Source organism: Hetaerina americana, unplaced genomic scaffold (assembly GCF_022747635.1).
Source record: "Hetaerina americana unplaced genomic scaffold, ioHetAmer1.1.p SCAF_10, whole genome shotgun sequence".
Taxonomy (NCBI): domain Eukaryota; kingdom Metazoa; phylum Arthropoda; class Insecta; order Odonata; family Calopterygidae; genus Hetaerina; species Hetaerina americana.
In genome coordinates, this window is record NW_027286070.1 from 47187712 (window position 1) to 47206237 (window position 18526).

The window sequence follows — 18526 nt, forward strand, 5'->3', positions numbered from 1 at the left end:
TGTTTCAAGCAACGTTGCCTCGAGACTATTGACTCGATAGGTTGATACGTCGATAGAAATCAGCGATACACATTCTTGCCAAAATGCCGGTTACGATACCGTTTTACCGTCTCTTGTTTGCTTTTGGTAAACAAATGTGATATCTTTTTTTCTGGACTTGGTTATAGTGAGTAATCGTTTATACTTTAACCTTGCGATCATATTATATGATGCATATAATGGATGACATGAAAAATTATTCAAAATGCACAACTCCAGTTTACTATTTTCGGGAAGGCCAACATTGTAAGGCTAAAGAATATGGCGTTTGTTGTAACTTAACCGGTTCTCTTTCAATTGTTGAATGAAATTCTGACCGACGATTCGCAATATTCCTTCTGTCGGTTTGTGATTATTCATGGTTTCCGATTAGATGTTTGCAGTCCTTGCGGTTGATATGTGTCAAAATCACGATAAGCCCCAAATTTTGACTATGAGAGGCGCTACGCTACAATTTAGCTAACGCTACGTAACGTACCCAAGCAAACAACTTGTTGATTTCTGCCTGAGCTATTAAATAACTGTTTTTAATCAGTTCTCATTTGATTTATAATGTTTTACAAGTCTAATACGACTTACTTCATCGATATCGTCATTTTTACAATCGGTAAGCGTTCTTTATGCAGCATCTTAATGGCTGTAACCGTAATTAAATTATCTCAGTTCAACTATCTCTCTTGCTGATATCCCCAACTTTCTCAAAAAATTGAACTGCATGATATTACAGCTGGCTTAGTGGTAATGCTTAGTCCTCATGCCCAGTTGTGGGTTGTCATATAATCAACGTAGTAGTTTATTCATTCATTCATTCGAAACGGAAAGCGTAGTTATTTGATTGAATATGAAAATTCACCCAGTACTATTGGTTTATGTTGACATACGCTAAGAAATAATGATAGCGTGTATGGATATAATTATTACAGCTGTTAAACCGAAGGGAATCCCACGTTATGCCAGTAATAAATTGTGGAGTGAATTAAATTATTTAAAACTACTTCGCAGGCAATAAATAAGACCAAATAGGTTCTGCACTGTTGGCATTAACAATAATAATTTCCATTTAAGGATGACTGTTAGTTATGGCATCCAAGATTTTATTTATTTCGCCCACGTACTTGCTCCGTTGCTATACCTGTGGATTTTTTTATGTTGACAGCGATAATTACTAGAAATTAGGCTTACCGATAATTCTATTGTGAGGGTATTGCAATCTATATACTACAGAAATGCAGTTTCATTGTACAGCATAATTATATATTGCATAGCATTACACCATCCTTATAATTATACTTCTTGAAATATTTTAGGTTACACTCGGTAGTTCAATTTAATGATAACTAAAGTTCTGGGTTTCTATCAGCTAGGAAGGTTTTCATAAAATTGGTGTTCGTTGAACAAAGAGCACTTCGCTAGCGCATGCGACTAACGAATGATTCTAGACTTGAGGTCAGCTGATTGGTGCACTTAATTCAATCCGGTTATTTTGAATGCCCCGATTCTTGTGCAGTGTGTGCATGAAATAATGTTTTACATATTGCGCAAGCACTCTTGCGTCACGCGAAAATCACCTGGAAGTCTGTTGCCCGTGTGAAGAGTGACGTAAAATCTGCTAATTTTCCCGAGTCGAGGGTTATGTACACATTTCCAAAGAAAAAACGAAAGCTTAATGCTCAGCAGTCGAGATCATGTCGAGGCGTAAGAGAGCTGGGTTACGTGAGTAGCTTCACTTAAATATATTATCATTCAAAGGAGAAAGAATTCCTGTACGAAAACTGTCACTAACGTCTTACCGATCCAATCAGTATAATGTTAACTTGGTTTTTATGTATACTTTGCAAAATAGTGAAAGTTTAGGGAAAGTTTTTTAACTCCTCATTGTAATAAGGATGAAACGGTTCTACTGAAATATATTTATTTCTTTTTAGTGACGACGCTGCTGGCACTCGTTGAGTTCGGAGTTATTCCAAATAATCAGAATGGTTTCTACTGCGATGACCCCAGCATTGCGTTTCAATTCATGGGGGATACCATCACAATTACCGTACTACTATTGGGAACTTTCTTGCTGCCCATAATTTTTGTAAGTTATAATTGTTTGGTGTGAACTGAGCGGGTATTCCAATTTCACTTTGCTGATAAGATTTTTTGAAAATACACTGTGTAAACAGTGGAAAATCTCTCTTTGCAAGACGTAATAAAAGTGAAATTATTCAATAAAATTTAATAAGAGACATGTATTCTACCAGAGGAAAAAATATTAATTTTTCGGGCATTAAAAATTGAGTAGAATGAGAAATGTAGTATTTGCAAAGCAAGGTGCCAAGTCAAAATATTTTGTAAGTAGCATGTTGCTGGAACTGGTTTTCATGTGTTAAACAGTGCTGATAAAAAGTGTGCAACTAAACAAGCTTCTGATTGTCACCGACTGTATTAATATTTAATTTTTTTAACTGCTAGCCAGTATTAAAAAAATTATTTATTACAACATTCTATGATAATGACGCAAATCCTTCGACCATGGTAGAACTTTCGGTCGATTATAGTCGACACTTTATTTTCTTTTAACAAAATTAATTTCAAATTACATCCTGTTATCTTCTCTCCATTAACATATGTATATTAAAATAAATTTTACGAAAGCTTTTTCTTAATTGCCATTGCCAGTTGACACATCACTGGTGGCGAGTGTTCTCGTATATCTTTAATGGTATCTAAGGAAAACAGCTGGTATCGGGGACACTGGATGGAAGGAAAGGCAGGGAACGATTTGCGAGGGAAATTTTTGGAAGTGTGGGAATAATATGAAAAGTTTTGGGAGCAGAGGGGGGATGAAAATATCTGGAAATTGGGGTAATTAGTGTATAATTTTGATACCTGGTGCATACCAGAAATCAAGGAGCCTTTTCTATTGAAAAATGAAATTGGAGGTTTAGATGCAAATAGCCTTCTTTTGTAGTTTAAATATGACTCAAGAGAAAGGAGCTGAGCCTCAGAGAATAATATCATATGTAATATTGGAGTAGAAAAGGACTGAGATTGGATGGATTGAGAGAAAAACATACTGCCTGGGATTTTTCATTTTTCAGTTCTATAGTTTTTTCTCTGGACCAGTGTATTGCTAGCTGCAATCCTGATGTACTATTTGAAGTTAATTCATTTACAGAGGTTACAAAAACTAATATATAGGTATCATCAGCATATAAAATTGGCTTAACCACCCTTTTTCTCGTTAAAACTGAGGGCAGGTCATTAACAAAAGTTTTTAGAAATACTGGAGCAAAAATAGAGTCCTGAGACACTCCTATGGATTTCAATATGCCTTCAGTAATGTATTCAAAACCACTGACTGTTAGGGTGACTGTATCCTCATGATCTTTTAAATACGACTGGATCCACAGTCTTGGTACCCCTTTTATTCCTTAAGAATGCAATGATCTATTGAGTCAAAGGCTTCGGTTAGATCTAAGAAAAATTCACTTATATCCTTCTTGTCTAGAGAGGTCAAAATAAAGTTAATGGCTGAATATGTGGCTGAAATGATGGACCATTTTTTTACGAACCCATGTTGATGATGTGATAATAAATAATTTTTACTAAAGTGGTATTTAAGTCCATTTAGAAATACTTTGGTGAACATCGACTTTATACCATTTGAATGGTAATTATTAGGATTGCTCTTGCTTCCTTTATTTGTATAAATAGAAATGACTTTCTAAGTCTTAAGAGGTGTTGATAAAATACCTTGGGAGAGAGATATATTAATTAAATAAAGTAGGGGTTCTTTAATGAAAGGGTCACAGAATTGTATCACAGAATTTAGGACTCAGTCATCTCCAGGGCTACAGTTTGTACACAGTTGATTCACTGCAGTACTTTTTCCAAGACATGAGTATTAGAAAAGAGACTTTCACTTCTTCGGATTTGGGAGGTGTTATTATAATAGGCATTAAAGATGCTTTGTTTACTGTTAAAATGATTGTTAGGTAGTGATGACATATGAGAAGGATATATTTGTAGAATAATAATAAACAAGAAATTTTTTAAAATACATTCACTCAAATACTACTAAATTATTATCCTTTATCATGTTTTTTTTCAGACGTACACCACAGAGTGGATATTAATCCGTTGTCAGTTTAAAGAAGAATTAAGTAGTGAGAGTGATGATGAAGAAACTGAGGGGGTGATTTTAGGAAAGATTTTCCCCAAGATTTCCCCTAAAACATGCTTGAAAATTCCTGCCTCTTCATCAGAAGAGGCTAAAGCGGCTTTGGTTTCCACCTGGCCTTGGTATAGAGAATTCCTGCTTGGTTTGGTTGTCAACTTCCTCATCATGGATGTAATGAAGGTATTAGTAGGGGAACCTCGGCCTCATTTCCTGGACACATGCAGACCAGACTTGGCGAAAAACTGTACTACAGGGTATGCCATTGTGATTCAAATACAGTAAAACCTGTCAAAGGTAGGATGGCAAGGGACCTCTTGATTTTTCCTTAATGTGCAGGTTTTCCATCTGAGACATTAAAACAATTGACATGGAAGTTCTTGGGAAAATTAGAAACAGGAGAGGAATACATGAAATGCCAAATTTATTTTGATTAGGTTAATAAGTTGAATTCAAAAATTCAATATTTATAGTAAAAGAAGTAATTTTAAAAAAAGATAAGTTGTGTACAAACACAGTTGATGTTAAAATTTTGAACACCTCCAGAGCAGGTTGAAAAAATTGTCTGAAATTTTCTTTTCACCTTCTTTGGACTTAATGCACTGGATATAATATGAACTACAAGAAATTCTTTCCATCTGCATTTCATGACTCCTGTTTTTCAAAGGGGTTAATTTGAGAATAAAAAAACTATCATTATTTCTGGCTTACAGATTTGTCTTATGCAAATTCCACCTTAAACAGGTTTTACTGTACCTATTTATCTGTATTCAGCAAGATTCTAAACAGTAATTGTATTAGACTTAAGTTTTAATGTCTACTAAATTGAGGTGCATACATCTTCTTCCTGCTTACCAATACCTCTAACTCCCTTTGTTTTTACGTACATGCATACTGTGTAAAGATAAGGACAAATGTAGTCTGCTACAACTTGAGGAGTTATTGGCTAACCCTTGAATCCTTTTCCAAATCAACTCAATTTAAGACATGTGCATTGCTAAGAAATTTCTATTCTCTGAGTAGATGGTATTAAAAAGTCACTATTGTGCAATAAGTCATTGAATTTTTACTTTACCTCAGTTTGGTTATAGTGCACTTTTTAGGATAATAAACATCATTGTGCATGTATGTGTGCCGCCAGATTTGCTATAGCACCCATGTCCGAGGTATGAACCCAACCTGCGAATAGTTTATTTATGGGCATAGAGTTCATGTGTACATTGGGGGGCATGCTCATATGTGACAAAACCAATGATTCAAAGAATGTCATTTGATTCCAAGGGAATAAAATTAGGATATACTTACTTGTTTCTCACTCTTCTTCTCAGTGCTCAAGAGTCATAGTATAATCAAGCATATTTACCTTGTTCTGAACCTTAATATATTGGAAAGGTTTTCTTTCATTCTTAATGTGATTTTTTTCTAAATTAAATTTGACCATTGTGCACTCAGAAGTCTGGCACGTTGATGCTGACTTATGAAGTCATGAGATAAATGACCAATTTATGGATTGGATACTCTTTTTTTCTTTTATTATGCAACTCATGATTTTTCCTTTTGAAATTTCCATGTATTTTCCATTCCAAGAATTTGCATGTACAAGCAATATTTATGGTTACCTGAAAAAAGGCAAGTTTTGTCCAAGTCCTATGTTATGCACAGTGGGAAAAAAAGCAAAATTCACAGTGGGATATTCATACTGTTTTTCTTTCCTTTCTCTTTTCGTATTTAGACTATATTCTATGCAAATGGATACTTAATTAACTTACTTATGCAATTCTCAGGTATGTGCATAGTTATAAGTGCACCAACACTTGGGACAGCATTTGGGAAGTCAGAGATGCCTCGAAGTCTTTTCCATCAGGTCATGCTTCTGTTTCTGTCTACACAGCACTTTTCATGATGGTAAGTAGATATAAGAGTTCATCTGTTGTAACTTGGCCAATTAGATATTAGGGGAAGGAATAGTTTTAAGGGGCATAAGTATGCCAGGTGTGATAATGATTGATTTTGGTTCTAGTATTTTGTTAGTAAGTACTGCCCAGTAAGGGCAAGGGGATTCCAGCACCCCTAGGTTTATTGAAGATTTCCATAACCTTCTGTTTTCCACTTCCCTTTATTCACCTCTGAACTGCTTTTCCTGCACTTCTTCCCTCATAGTAAGAATTATATCCTCAATTATCCTTGTCTTACCTGTACACAAAGATATTTAGTTTCAGTAAGTCATTGTGAATGGGATATAATCTTACTTGATCTAAGATTCTTTAATTCCTTTTAGCTTTTGACAAAACCCCTTTGTAATGTGGTATTCACTATAACATAAAGAAATATGTTCTGTGGAAATCATTTTTCACATTTATTTTAATGAGGTATTTTTACTTTAATTGTTCATTTATTATTTTCTGTTAACTCTCAACTTTTTAAGGAAGAAAATTGCTTATAAAATGTGCTGTTAAATGGAATATGAGATGTTGAAGGAATGACCAAACTTTTTCAATAGTGCACCTGCCAGCACAGAGGGCATATTGTGCATATCAACTGCACCTGCATCAGATTTCAATTGTGTATTGCCATTTGTCCGTTTGAGCTATGATTATTAATATTCCATCTATATCTGCTGAAGTAAGCATGTGTACTAGCTGTCAATTGGGCAGCTATTTAATTAGTGACATAATTCATCAGTTTAACCACCTAAAGTTTTTCAATCTAAATTTGATGGCCATATCTTACTGCCCCTTATGCCCACTTCCTCAGCAACTTCTCCATTGATTTCCAAATATCGCCCTGTGAATACTCTTGAAATGGTCATTGCCTGTTGAAGTCGAAGATCATCTAGGCATGTGGTCTTCATATGCCAATGTTCTCTTCTCTTTGAGTGATGAGACTTATGTTTGAGTGATAGTTGTAGGACTGATTCTGTGTGTGCAGCACTTTTCATGATGTTCTTTCTGCATCAGTAAGTGCTGTGACTATTTTCACCATAAGCCATGTTTTGAATATTTTTGTATGTAATCTCTCTTTTAAAAAAAGTAAAACATAAACTTAATATCCCCAATGTTTCAACAATCCGAAGACAAATTAGTATGTTGGCTTTAAGATTCAGGATTTTAACATGAACTATTCATAGTACTTGCCTGTGCTTACAGAGCCCTTCCTTATGATTGGTTAAGCAATTGAAATATCTTCGTAAAAGTTTTAGCAAGTTTGCTGAAATAAGTTACATACACATTGTTTTTAATTGTCACTTTTGTCAATGAATCAGGTAAATTATGCATGAGTTTGCCACCGCAGCAATAGCTTGGAAAACTAATGCTCATATCGGAAAGAGAAAAAGCTTCACTAGCTGGTTACATTATACATATATGCTCTGGGTGTCAGTTGTGTGCTAACAAAATATTTTTTGAACATATCTAATGTAATCATTCATCCCTGTACTAGTCTAGGAATTGAAGAGCTTTCAAGGATATTTTTCATACTTTTATATTTTAATTTTTCTATAATTTAAATTTAGTCATATATGATTTTTATTTATTACGCTGACATTAGATCCTTTCTGCCGAGTATGAGTTTTCTCCAATTTGCATAACTAGAACCTATTTTTTTGTCCCTTCCAAAGTCCAGTTAAACACTGACCATATCAAAGTTAATATTGGTGATTTTTTTGCAGTGGTTCATTCAGAAGAGAATACCTGAAACACCATCCTTCCTCCTCATCCCTTTCTTACACTGCCTTTGGTTTATGTGGGCCATGATCTGCTCTATTACAAGAATAATTGATCACAGACACCATTGGTGGGATGTAGTTGGAGGGTCCATCTTAGGAATTGCTGTGACTGTTTTCACCGTAAGCCATGTTTTGTATATTTTTATATGTTATCTTTTGCAATCCTGGAAAATTCATAATTGGGGAAAGTAAGTTGTGTACTTTTTCTGACTCTTTAAGTCCAAGCATAAACTAATCTCCAACTGACTGAGGGATAGTTAGCTAAAAAGGATTACTGATTGATAGGCATGTATTTATACAAAAGTAAAAGTGCAATTCTATTTTGAGTATGAAAATTCAATGTTAACATTTATTAGCGTCATAATTGTTACAAAATTTAAACTAATGACATGGTAAAACATGTACCTGTTTATATAGCTTATGTACTCTTCTTGCTGTATGAAATATCAGATTCTAGGAAACCTTAGTCTTAACAGATATGAAATAAAAAAGATGAATCAAGGGCATAATATGTAACACTTATGGAGGGGATCGGGTGAGTCATTTTTTGATAGTTCAAGGTACTAGAAAGGAGTTTAAAGTGTGTCACAACAGGCCAAACCTAGTTTATGATTGACCTCAATAGCAGTATGTTGCAATCACTTCCAGAATGGTCAGTTGGCTAGTGTTCTCTCATAACTTTATTGGACAGTGTCATAGAGGTACTGAAATTTTGCGTAGAAAAGTACTTGTGGTTTTTTACCTCTCTCACATAAGTACTTTAAACTTTTTCATTTTTAGTTACATTTTTCAGTATAAGTGTCGCAAAAATAAATGAGTGATTTGGATGAGAGGTTACTAACCTGGGTTGCCTTCATTTTTGTCGGCTTGGCAGTTCCAGGACATAAATTAAAATTTCTGAAGTGTAAAATTTAACAGCCAGGATTCCACTGTGCATGTTTGTATTTAAAAAATATTTCATGATTTTCCATATTTTCAAGGACTAATTTCCTTAACTTTCTTTGGGTTTCCATATTTTCTAGACTTGCGCCAACAAGCAAATCAATAACAGAATTCTGCAAAGTTCTCTAAAGAAATGAAAGTGGTAATTTTGGAACAACTGTAAAATTTCGAGCAACGAACACTGTATTGTGATAAATAGTGTTGGTCCTACCTTTTCTACAGTCAGAATTGCACGTCAGCTTCTCTGATTCATTACAACAACCCTACTGACAGAAATGATGTAGATCAACAACACATGGGTTTAACACGATAAGTATATCCATGTTCCCAACTTGTTTGGTGTTTCCGTATTCCTCCATCCACACTGCCAAAACTGTATAATTAACATATATGCTTCAAAACTTGAAAAAATCAGGATAAACTTAATGCTAAGATCCATATTTATTGTTAAGAAATCCTCTTGCTAAATCCTCAAACCTCAGTACTTCTCATGGCTATGTTTTTATTTACTAGCAAAAGGTGCCTCATGATGAACAAATGGAAAACAACTGGCATCAATGGAAATATCTTTGAATGTGAAGATCAAAATGTAGGGTTTCCTCAATTCTTTCTTAAAAATTCCATTACCATAGTTCAATTAGAGGTACCTTTTTTTAAAAAAAGTCATTAAATATTGAATTAATATTGCAGAATTCATGTCCTTTTCTTGTTGGGAAATCAGAGTTTGCCATTTTTATCCTGCATTAAATTTCCTTGTGTACATTCTCTGGCAGTACATACATATACAGGTAGTTTCCTGTAGTTTCCAAATTTTTGATCATCTTCGAGGATAGATATCTGATTGGCAGTTAACTTTGTTATGCATGCAATATGGGCAACTAGTCAACAAACCACAATGAGGGTGCAGTGATTTACAAAGGCCCATACCAAGAGTCACGTATATAAGGCTGCCTTCATTGGACATGATTGATGGCAAGGAAAGGCAAAGTCAACTTCAGAGAATTGACTTCGGTATGAATCGAAGCATGGTTAAATAAAAAATACTGGTTCTAAAGATAACTTCAAATAGGTATATAAATTGAAAATTTCTCATCTCCAAGAGAGATCTCATAGGAAACAAAGTCATCATGTTGTGACTACTATGTCTCTCGGGTCTCTCCCTCTGGTGCCTTCACTGGCAATCATGGCACATGCAGCCAATGGTTAGGGATTCAAGCTGAGAGGATTCAATTTTCAGTGGCAAAGGATGGTCTGTGTGCATCACTTTTCTTTCTTAACTACCCATAGCAGTTCTCTTGGAAGTCACTCTTGCAGAGAAGACCTTTTAACCCTAATTCCTTATATATACTTCTTATGAAAAGGTTATACACTGGGGGAGTGGGGTAAGGGAAGGTGGATGAGGCAGATCCCCCCATTTACAGGTCGGAATTCTTGGAATGAGAATCAGTGATTTCAATCTGAGACAAGTAGATCTCGAAGTGCTTTTCCCCATCCTTTGAATAGGGTGCATGAGATAGCAATTCAAACTTAAATTCATGAATTTTGGCCATCGCAATAATAGATTTGTGAGCTGATGCATTGCTTTATAATAATAATAATAAGTTTATTTGTCCAGAGACTGCATCATACAAAAAATTGTACACATAGTATAGGACACGTCAAGGCTTTAAATATGACTAGGCACGTCAAGACACGTTAAGGCATTAAAATGACATATTATATTAAATATAACAACGAAAAGTGAAGAGTCAGGCGTGATGTTGTGGAATCGAGACATAATGAAAACTTCGTTGCAATTTTCCACAGTTAAAACTTTATTGCCGACCATGGTTTCGATACACTGTATCATCATCAGGTGATGATGATACAGTGTATCCCATCACCTGATGATGATACAGTGTATCGAAACCATGGTCGGCAATAAAGTTTTAACTGTGGAAAATTGCAACAAAGTTTTCATTTTAAATATAACACGGCACGTCAAGACACATCAAGGCATTAGATATCACATATGATAATTAGATATAATTATAGGTAATTCACGTACTTTATTTGACGTACAATTTATGCTTACATTGTGATACATATTGTATTAAAACAATAATATCAATAATACACAATGTAATACATACATGGTCGCACCCAAAAGTGGTAGGACTGATTTTTTTACAAGACTTTTATTGACTATATACTTACATCAACTTAATAATCTTCAAAGTATGCTCCTTGAGCTGCTACACAATTAGTAAAACGTTGCTCCCATTCCCCGTATGCCCGCTGGAAATTTTCTTTGGGGATGCCGTTGATGACCCTCGTCGAAGCCTCTTGAACGGCCTTTATCGAGTCAAAACGTCGTCCCTTGAGCTGTCTTTTCATCAGGGGGAAGAAGAAGAAGTCCGGTGGTGCCAGATCGGGAGAATAGGGCGGGGGCGGCAACGTGGCAACGCCGTATTTGGCCAGGAGCAGTCTGACGACGAGCGCGCCATGGCAGAATTTTCGGCACCATCTTGGCGCACACCTTAAGCATAGCCAAATCCTGTGAAATAATGCGTTGGACGTTGGATACAGACAGACCCAACTGGTCTGCAATTTCTTCACTGGTTAAGCGTCGGTCTGTGTTCAGCAGTGTCCTCACTCTGTCCACATTCGTGTCGGTTCTTGCCGTCGACGGCCGTCCGGAGCGATGGTCGTCTTCAACGAGCTCCCTACCCTCTTTAAACAACTTGTGCCACTCAAATACTGTGGAACGGCTTAAGGCAGTGTCCCCATAAGCCTGCTTGATCATATCGAGGGTCTCAGTATCCGTCTTTCCGAGTTTCGCACAAAACTTCACGGAATAACGTTGCTCTAAATTCAGATTCATTTTGTTTTTTGACGCGGACAAAAAACTTGCTTCACTAAAAACGGTGTCCTCACTCAACGACAGCCCGCAGGCGACTGAGGTTGGTGTTGGTCTATTGCTAAGAGCCCCCTCCACCTAACCCTGCCAGGCAGACCCCATCCACCGCTCCATTTGCGCCAGAGAAAATCAGTCCTACCACTTTCGGGTGCGACCCTGTATACCTATTCTAAGTTTCATGTTCCATGAAATTCCTAATAGAATAGAACAAATTCCTTTGAAGAAAATCTCTCAATTTCCTTTTAAAAAGACAAATGTTTGTGCTGGATTTCAGGTCCTCATTTAGCTTATTAAACATAAGGAGACCCATAGGTTTAGGGCCTAGTGCGGTGGTTCTAGTTCTTACGTAAGTTCGGTGCAGATCATTTGATGAAACAACACTTTCTTCTTAGCTAAATCCAGCCGCTTTTGTTTGATTTCTTCGCTCAAATGTTGCAATAAGTTTGCATAATACTTGCCGTTGATAGTTTTTCCTTTTTCAAGATAGTCAATGAAATTTACCCCATGGACATCCCAAAAAAACTGACGCCATGACCTTGCCTGCAGATGAATTGGTCTTTGCCTTCTTTGGAGGCGGTTCTCCTTTTTGAATCCATTGTTTTGATTGTTCTTTTGTCTCGGGTGTGAAGTAATGAGCCCATGTTTCATCCATGTTAATGAAACAGCACAAAAATTCTGCTTTGTTGCTGTGAAACTTTGCTAAACACTCGATTGAAACATTTTCACGACACTGGTTTCGCTTGAGTGTGAGCAAATGCGGAACTCATCTTGCACACAACTTTCTCATGTCCAAAATTTTGGTTAATATGCGATGTAATGCACTTTTTGATTTGCTTACTATGTCTGTTAGCTCGTGCACTTTCAGTCGACGATCATCCAGTATCACTTTGAGGATTTTCTTCACCGTTATGGCAGTTGTCACCTCATTTAGTCGACCAATGCGATGCTCGTCTTGACAGCTCGTACAGCCTTGTCTAAACTGCTACCCAATATTTTACTGTTGTAAACAAAGGAGCAGACTCACCCAGGGTAGAATTCAGTTCAGGTTTTATATTGTTTGGGCTGAGGCCTTTCAAATAAAAAGTATTGTATCACATAACGATGACCAATTTTCTCCATTTTCACAAATTCACTGAAAACGTTCACTATTGATGACTGCCAAACAAATACGAAACAGCGTGGCATCTTCAAACTTAAAACATATGCTTTCTAGATTGCATACTTTCTAATACAGTGATATTTTTCAAACGACTACCGCCATCTCTAGATCAGGCCAAGTACTTCTGGGCCTTCTCATGTATATTATGGTTAGGCACAGGCTCAGGAACAATGTGATCAATTTGCACAGCTTTCCGGGAGCAAATGCAGACTCTGACCACAATTTGGTTGTTATGAAGTGAAGCGTCTGTTTCAAAAAGATAAGGCAGGGGCGGTAGGTTAGGAAATGGAATGTAGAAGCATTAAATGGATTGGCAAGGAAGGAGTATCAGCAGGCTGTAGAGAAAATCATTGATAAGGATAAAGAGCTGAGTACTATCAAGAAAAAATGGGAATACATCAAAAAAGGGATATCGAAAGCCTCAAATGAAACTATAGGAACCCATAATTTATTTATTTTATTTATTTATCGACTTAATTGGGCGAGGTTGAGACCTATAGTCCCTTCTTCCACCTAACCCTTACATTACAGAAATTATATTGAAGACAATCACATACAACCAAGCCCTAGATGGAGGAAAATCCACCTAGGCAGGAATCGAACCTGCGACCTCTGGGTTGATAGGCGAAGATATTACCCTGCCGCCACCGGGGCCGGCAATTTCCCTTAATGGGAAAAGGACAAGGAAACCATTGATCATGGATGAGAAGATTAGAAAGATAGATGGGAGAAGAAAATGGAATAATGTAAACACAGAGTTTGGCAAAATGAAGTAGAAAGAGTGAAATAATAAATTGAAATGGCTAACAAATAGAGCATATGACATATAGAGTAGTGGAAGATGCAGTGCAAGGATATGGAAAGTTTGCAGAGGAAGGGTGATATTGGCACTTAATACAAGAAGGTTGAAATATTATTATGGAGTAAGAAGGGATAATCTGTGTTACAGTTAGAGATAAGTCAGAGAAAGTTTTAATCGAACCAGGAAAGATCCAAGGGAGATGGAAGAAATAAATAGAAGCACTGTATTGTAAAGAACTTAGGCCAGAAGGTTAGACATAGAAAGAGAATATGACATTGGCCGACAGGACAGGTTCAGGCTTACCTGACTCTAAGATAGAAATTGCATTAAGGGAAATGAAATCAAATAAGGCCATGGAGGTAGACAGCATTCCCATGGAACTATGTATAGGTTTAGGAAAATGTGGGAGGAAGAGTTTTTATAGGTTAATTCATAGCTTCTTTGAGGTATGAATTTGGCCTGAAGACTTTGTAGGATCAATTTAATTCCTATTCTGAAAAAGGTAAAAGCTACTTCATGTGAGGACTACAGGACTATAAGTTTGATATCACCCATAGCTTAAGTGGTTCTCTGGATCATCAACATCTCCTGGGAGGAGAGGGGATTGCTGGGAGACATTATAAGTAGGCAGAACAAATGGATGCAAAGCATGTTGATTGGCAATGGAATGTTGAAGATTGTGATAGAGGGGAGAATGTTAAGTAAAGGAGGAATGAGCAGAAAAAGGATGGGAATGTTGGATGGTATGAAGGGAGCTAGGAAGTATATGGAGTTGGATGTTGAGTTTTGTTTTTTAAGGGAGGCAAGAGAAATATTTGGAAGTTGTGTCCATCCGAAACCTACCTTAACCGGTAGATTACTGAAAATATCATAATAATAGATTTCCAGCACTCAACTATTTTCATCATTGGGGAAGTATTCCTGATCATTACAGATTCAGGCAAGATGTAGTGGAAGTTCGTCATTATGAGAAATAAATTTGCACTTTTCCACAGATTTATGCATGGATAAGTGGAAATTTTTTTCTCATAATATTGGGGAAGTAGTTTTGCATTAAAGCATTGAAGTTTGGTGTTTGTTCGGTAAATTTTCAACAAATTTGTCCTTCTGTCCAGTATATAATATTTATTATGAAGATCCCCTAACCTCCCCCGATCAACTTTGATTATATCTTTATTAGATAAAAACACAGTGCAAAGGGGCATTACCTGTTGCTGATGTGGATCCAGAGGATGGGGACTTCTTTTTGCCGAGGCTTCCAACCAGGAAGGTTCGACGAGTCTGTGCAACTGTGTCAAGAGGGGAGAATAGCCATGAACATCATGGGAGGCAGCAGTGGGTTAGGCGTTTGCTATCATCATCATCCTCTGGCACACCTGAAGAAAGAGAGCTCAAGGATGTTGCATTGTCCTGAATAGGGGCAATGTGTATGCTGTTATGTATGCCAGGCTTGCTCAAATTTCCAATTGTTGCAGTGGGTATTATTCCTAAGTGTTATTTAGTAAAAAGTAATTACTTTCTTTATAAGTACAATGAGGTGGTTATCATTTCATCTGGATGTTCTCACTTGTTTATTCTGTAATTTTTTAAATATTTTTCTCCCATTTAATTTTTAAATATTTACTGAAAATAATGAAAATTGAGATAATATCTTACATGGGACCATGAATTAATTAGTTGTTGCTTTTTAATCCTGGATGTGACCATAAGGCAGAAACTTGTCTAGATAATTATGGGACATCCAAATATGCCGCAAAATGTATTGGAAGGGTGAAGGACAAGTTACAGGAAGCATGAGATCACACAGAAAGAGCTCCAGTTCCACATATCATTAAAATAGGGTATTTAAATACTCTAGCAATTGTGGCAGGACTACTAGTCAATTGTACTGTTGATCATATTGATTCTTCAAAACTCAGATGGTAAAATCTTTCAGAATAAAGTTAAAGGGCAGAGGACCAGGAACAACAGTATGAATTGACATTGGGGGAAAGGCAATGTCATGGTAAAGTTAGTGTCATGTGAGAGGATAACATTGAAAATTGCCAAAAACATTTGTGTCATATATGGACAGCTCCGTATAAGTTGTCTTATATATAAGCTAAAACATGTTGAACATGTAATATTCTTATATTGAATTGTGGCTATTTTTAATATGAGTGTATCCTTGTAATATTAGCACAATTAATGTTACCTACTCTGTAAGCCTAAATATCTTTACACTTTTTGGTAACACTACCTACCTCTTAAAAATGAAGTTGTCTGGACTGGAATTTGACTGAGGCAAACCGGTTCTATTTGTTATAAAAATGATTTGCCCTTTCTGGCTCCCAAGAGGGGGCCAGATTTATCTATATTTGTTGCACAAATATACAACACGTCAAATAACATTATACAGCGGCAGATATTCATCAACAGAGTGGAATATTTGCTTGAACAGATATTCGCTAATTCCAAAGAAACTGCGGGAGATGCCGCAACAGTAACTTTTAACGGAGTCATCCGCTAATGTGCATTTCAATGCAACAATTTCAGAGCGTAAAAATCATTCGCCTTGACTGGGACTCGAACCCAGCAGTGGCATGTTATTGAGATTCCTTACCTTGTCAGGTAACTTATTGAATAGAATGAGGCTCAAATGTTTATAATTGAATCACGTCTAGAAAACAGGATCATTCAGACCACTCTTGCTACACCCGAAGTATCCAGAGTATGGGTAGCTACTGGAAATAAATTGCTCATAATCAGTATGAGTAATTGAGTGAGTTCAAATTTCAAGAATTGTGGTCAACTATAATTCCCAAAATTAACCAGGATTAATTAATCTTCTGTTTTGGTTTTAACTACCCATGATTGCATTGAATTGATATTTGCCTTCTAATTTATATCTTTCATGGTATTCCACATTTTAATGATAGATTTCAAATGTCCCCACAATTTCTTTGCCATTGGAAAAAAAAGTGGATGCTAACACAAGTCTGAAACACTCACTCCATTCTATAGTAAAAAACATGGCTCTCTAGCTCACATCTCCATCACTCCGCACAAACTGATCTGTAAGCCTTCTGTAGAAAATTATCTATTGGTTTGTTAATCAATTATAGTGATAGCAATTGGCTATTTAAATAGACATTAGGTAAACCAAGATTATCATTGTCATTATGATCTTCTCTGTTTATTACCTAATACACATTGCTTCCCTTGCATATTAAGTAGTCACCTTGGTATTACTTATCTGGTGCCAGGGCACTATAGAATGTTTGATGTAGCTATTGGAGAAGCTTGATGAACAGCATTGCCATTGAGTGTGTGGCAAGGTGCCTTGCAATGGGGGACTGTGAGAAAATAATCTCTTTTATAAATGGGGAATGTTTGGAGATTCTACAACAAATTAGGGTTTCAATGCAATTTTGCTAAATATTCTACAACTATATGGTATTATTCACTAAAATATTCACTTCTACAACTGTATGGTATTTTTTTGTAATTTTTTCATTTTGAATCTTTAAGTTGTTCATTTTTAAGTTTGATTGCTTGCCTTGTGGACCATAATACTAGGGAATCTTTGAATGGTATAACCAAAATAAGTATTCATAATGGCTGGATTACTAGTGAAGGAAGAAACTCCCTTTTGTTTTTAATGAATATTCTTTTCCAACTTCAATAGCACTTCCCATGCTGACCCTTCAACCAATAGATGGCATAGGCAGTGTGATACAGAATGAAGTGATTTGAGAGAGATGCTACTTCGAATAAATTGCTATGATGTGCAGGCATCCAAATGTTCTTTGGAGAGGATATCCCATAATTTTACACACTATTTTCTTATCATTAAGTTCATTTTTTTTGTTAATGGTCCATGAACATATGAAAAAGAATTGAATGATGTGTATGTATTCATAATGATGAAGATCCAATACAGTCATATGATTGTCATCAAAGTACAAATTGAATCAGATTCTGGTATGCAAATGCCACCAGAAAACAACTCAAAATAAAAGTAAATTTTCCATACATAAATTTGAACTACATATGTACCTAATTTTGATATACTTTGCATGGAAAAGTGTCGTTGAGTGGAAGCATCACTGTGATATGATTAGGTGACAGTTATGATTAGGCATGGATTTATGGCTAGCTGGCAGCTGCCGATACGTACTCTCCAATTGAAGGCTAAATACTTTGGAAAATTACAATCACTATTTGGTTAAAAACTTCTCCACACATCAGTCCAGAACTCAACCAGTTTCCGATTTCTTTTGTCAACATACATGCCCTTCATGCTTGTTTGTGCATTTTAAGTATTTGGTATTTAAAAAAAAGTAATTTGATATTGAAATTTATGCCTTTCAAGAGAGTATTTTTTTGTGAATGTTGCCTGTTCCAGAAAATGTTTTTCACAACTTTGAAGTAACATAAAAATACTATGTATTACTGTATCAGGAATGACACACCTAAGTGTCAGGCTTGTAGATTAAAACTGTGACTATTTACTGGCACACACGTTGTCAGTAAAATGCTCAATCGAGCCTGAAAAGTGCAAAAAACTGTGATTTTTGTATGAACTTTGGTCTTTAAGCTGTATCATTTACTTATTAATTTATTTATCCCCATTAGAGAAAATGACACTATGTATACACTCTCTTAAGTAACCGATGTTGTTTCCTCTATTTTTGTACATAAAAGAAATTAGATATTCTGTACATTCTATCTTCTCTGTTACCGAAGTTGTTGCAACTAAACTTTGTTTTGTGTATTAAAAGTTAAATTTAATAAAAATATTATATCCAAAATTT

The 18526-nt window shown here is 35.9% G+C and overlaps 1 protein-coding gene across 3 annotated transcripts; it reads left to right on the plus strand.

The window, feature by feature from the left end:
- The first annotated feature begins 532 nt into the window (after positions 1 to 532).
- On the plus strand, positions 533 to 18498 carry LOC139700094 (phospholipid phosphatase 1-like). Of its 3 annotated transcripts, XR_011703663.1 has the most exons (7): positions 533 to 646; positions 1965 to 2119; positions 4139 to 4461; positions 5989 to 6109; positions 7872 to 8048; positions 14911 to 15204; positions 17398 to 18496. XR_011703663.1 is itself a non-coding variant. In XM_071598604.1 (6 exons), the coding sequence occupies exons 1-6, from the start codon at positions 592 to 594 to the stop codon at positions 15142 to 15144; spliced, it is 1065 nt and encodes a 354-aa protein (XP_071454705.1). In that variant the 5' UTR covers positions 533 to 591; the 3' UTR covers positions 15145 to 18498. The 3 variants fall into 3 exon arrangements, 2 of the variants coding, with proteins under 2 accessions (XP_071454705.1, XP_071454706.1); XM_071598604.1 differs by having other exon boundaries at positions 14911 to 18498; XM_071598605.1 differs by lacking the exon at positions 533 to 646 and adding an exon at positions 1545 to 1752 and having other exon boundaries at positions 14911 to 18498.
- Positions 18499 to 18526: the final 28 nt, after the last annotated feature.

Coding starts and splice junctions, on each gene's coding strand:
- LOC139700094 (XM_071598604.1), top strand. CDS start 592: ATGTTTTACAAGTCTAATACGACTTACTTCATCGATATCGTCATTTTT. Junction 647..1,964: donor TATCGTCATTTTTACAATCG/GTAAGCGTTCTT, acceptor ATTTCTTTTTAG/TGACGACGCTGCTGGCACTC. Junction 6,110..7,871: donor ACACAGCACTTTTCATGATG/GTAAGTAGATAT, acceptor ATTTTTTTGCAG/TGGTTCATTCAGAAGAGAAT.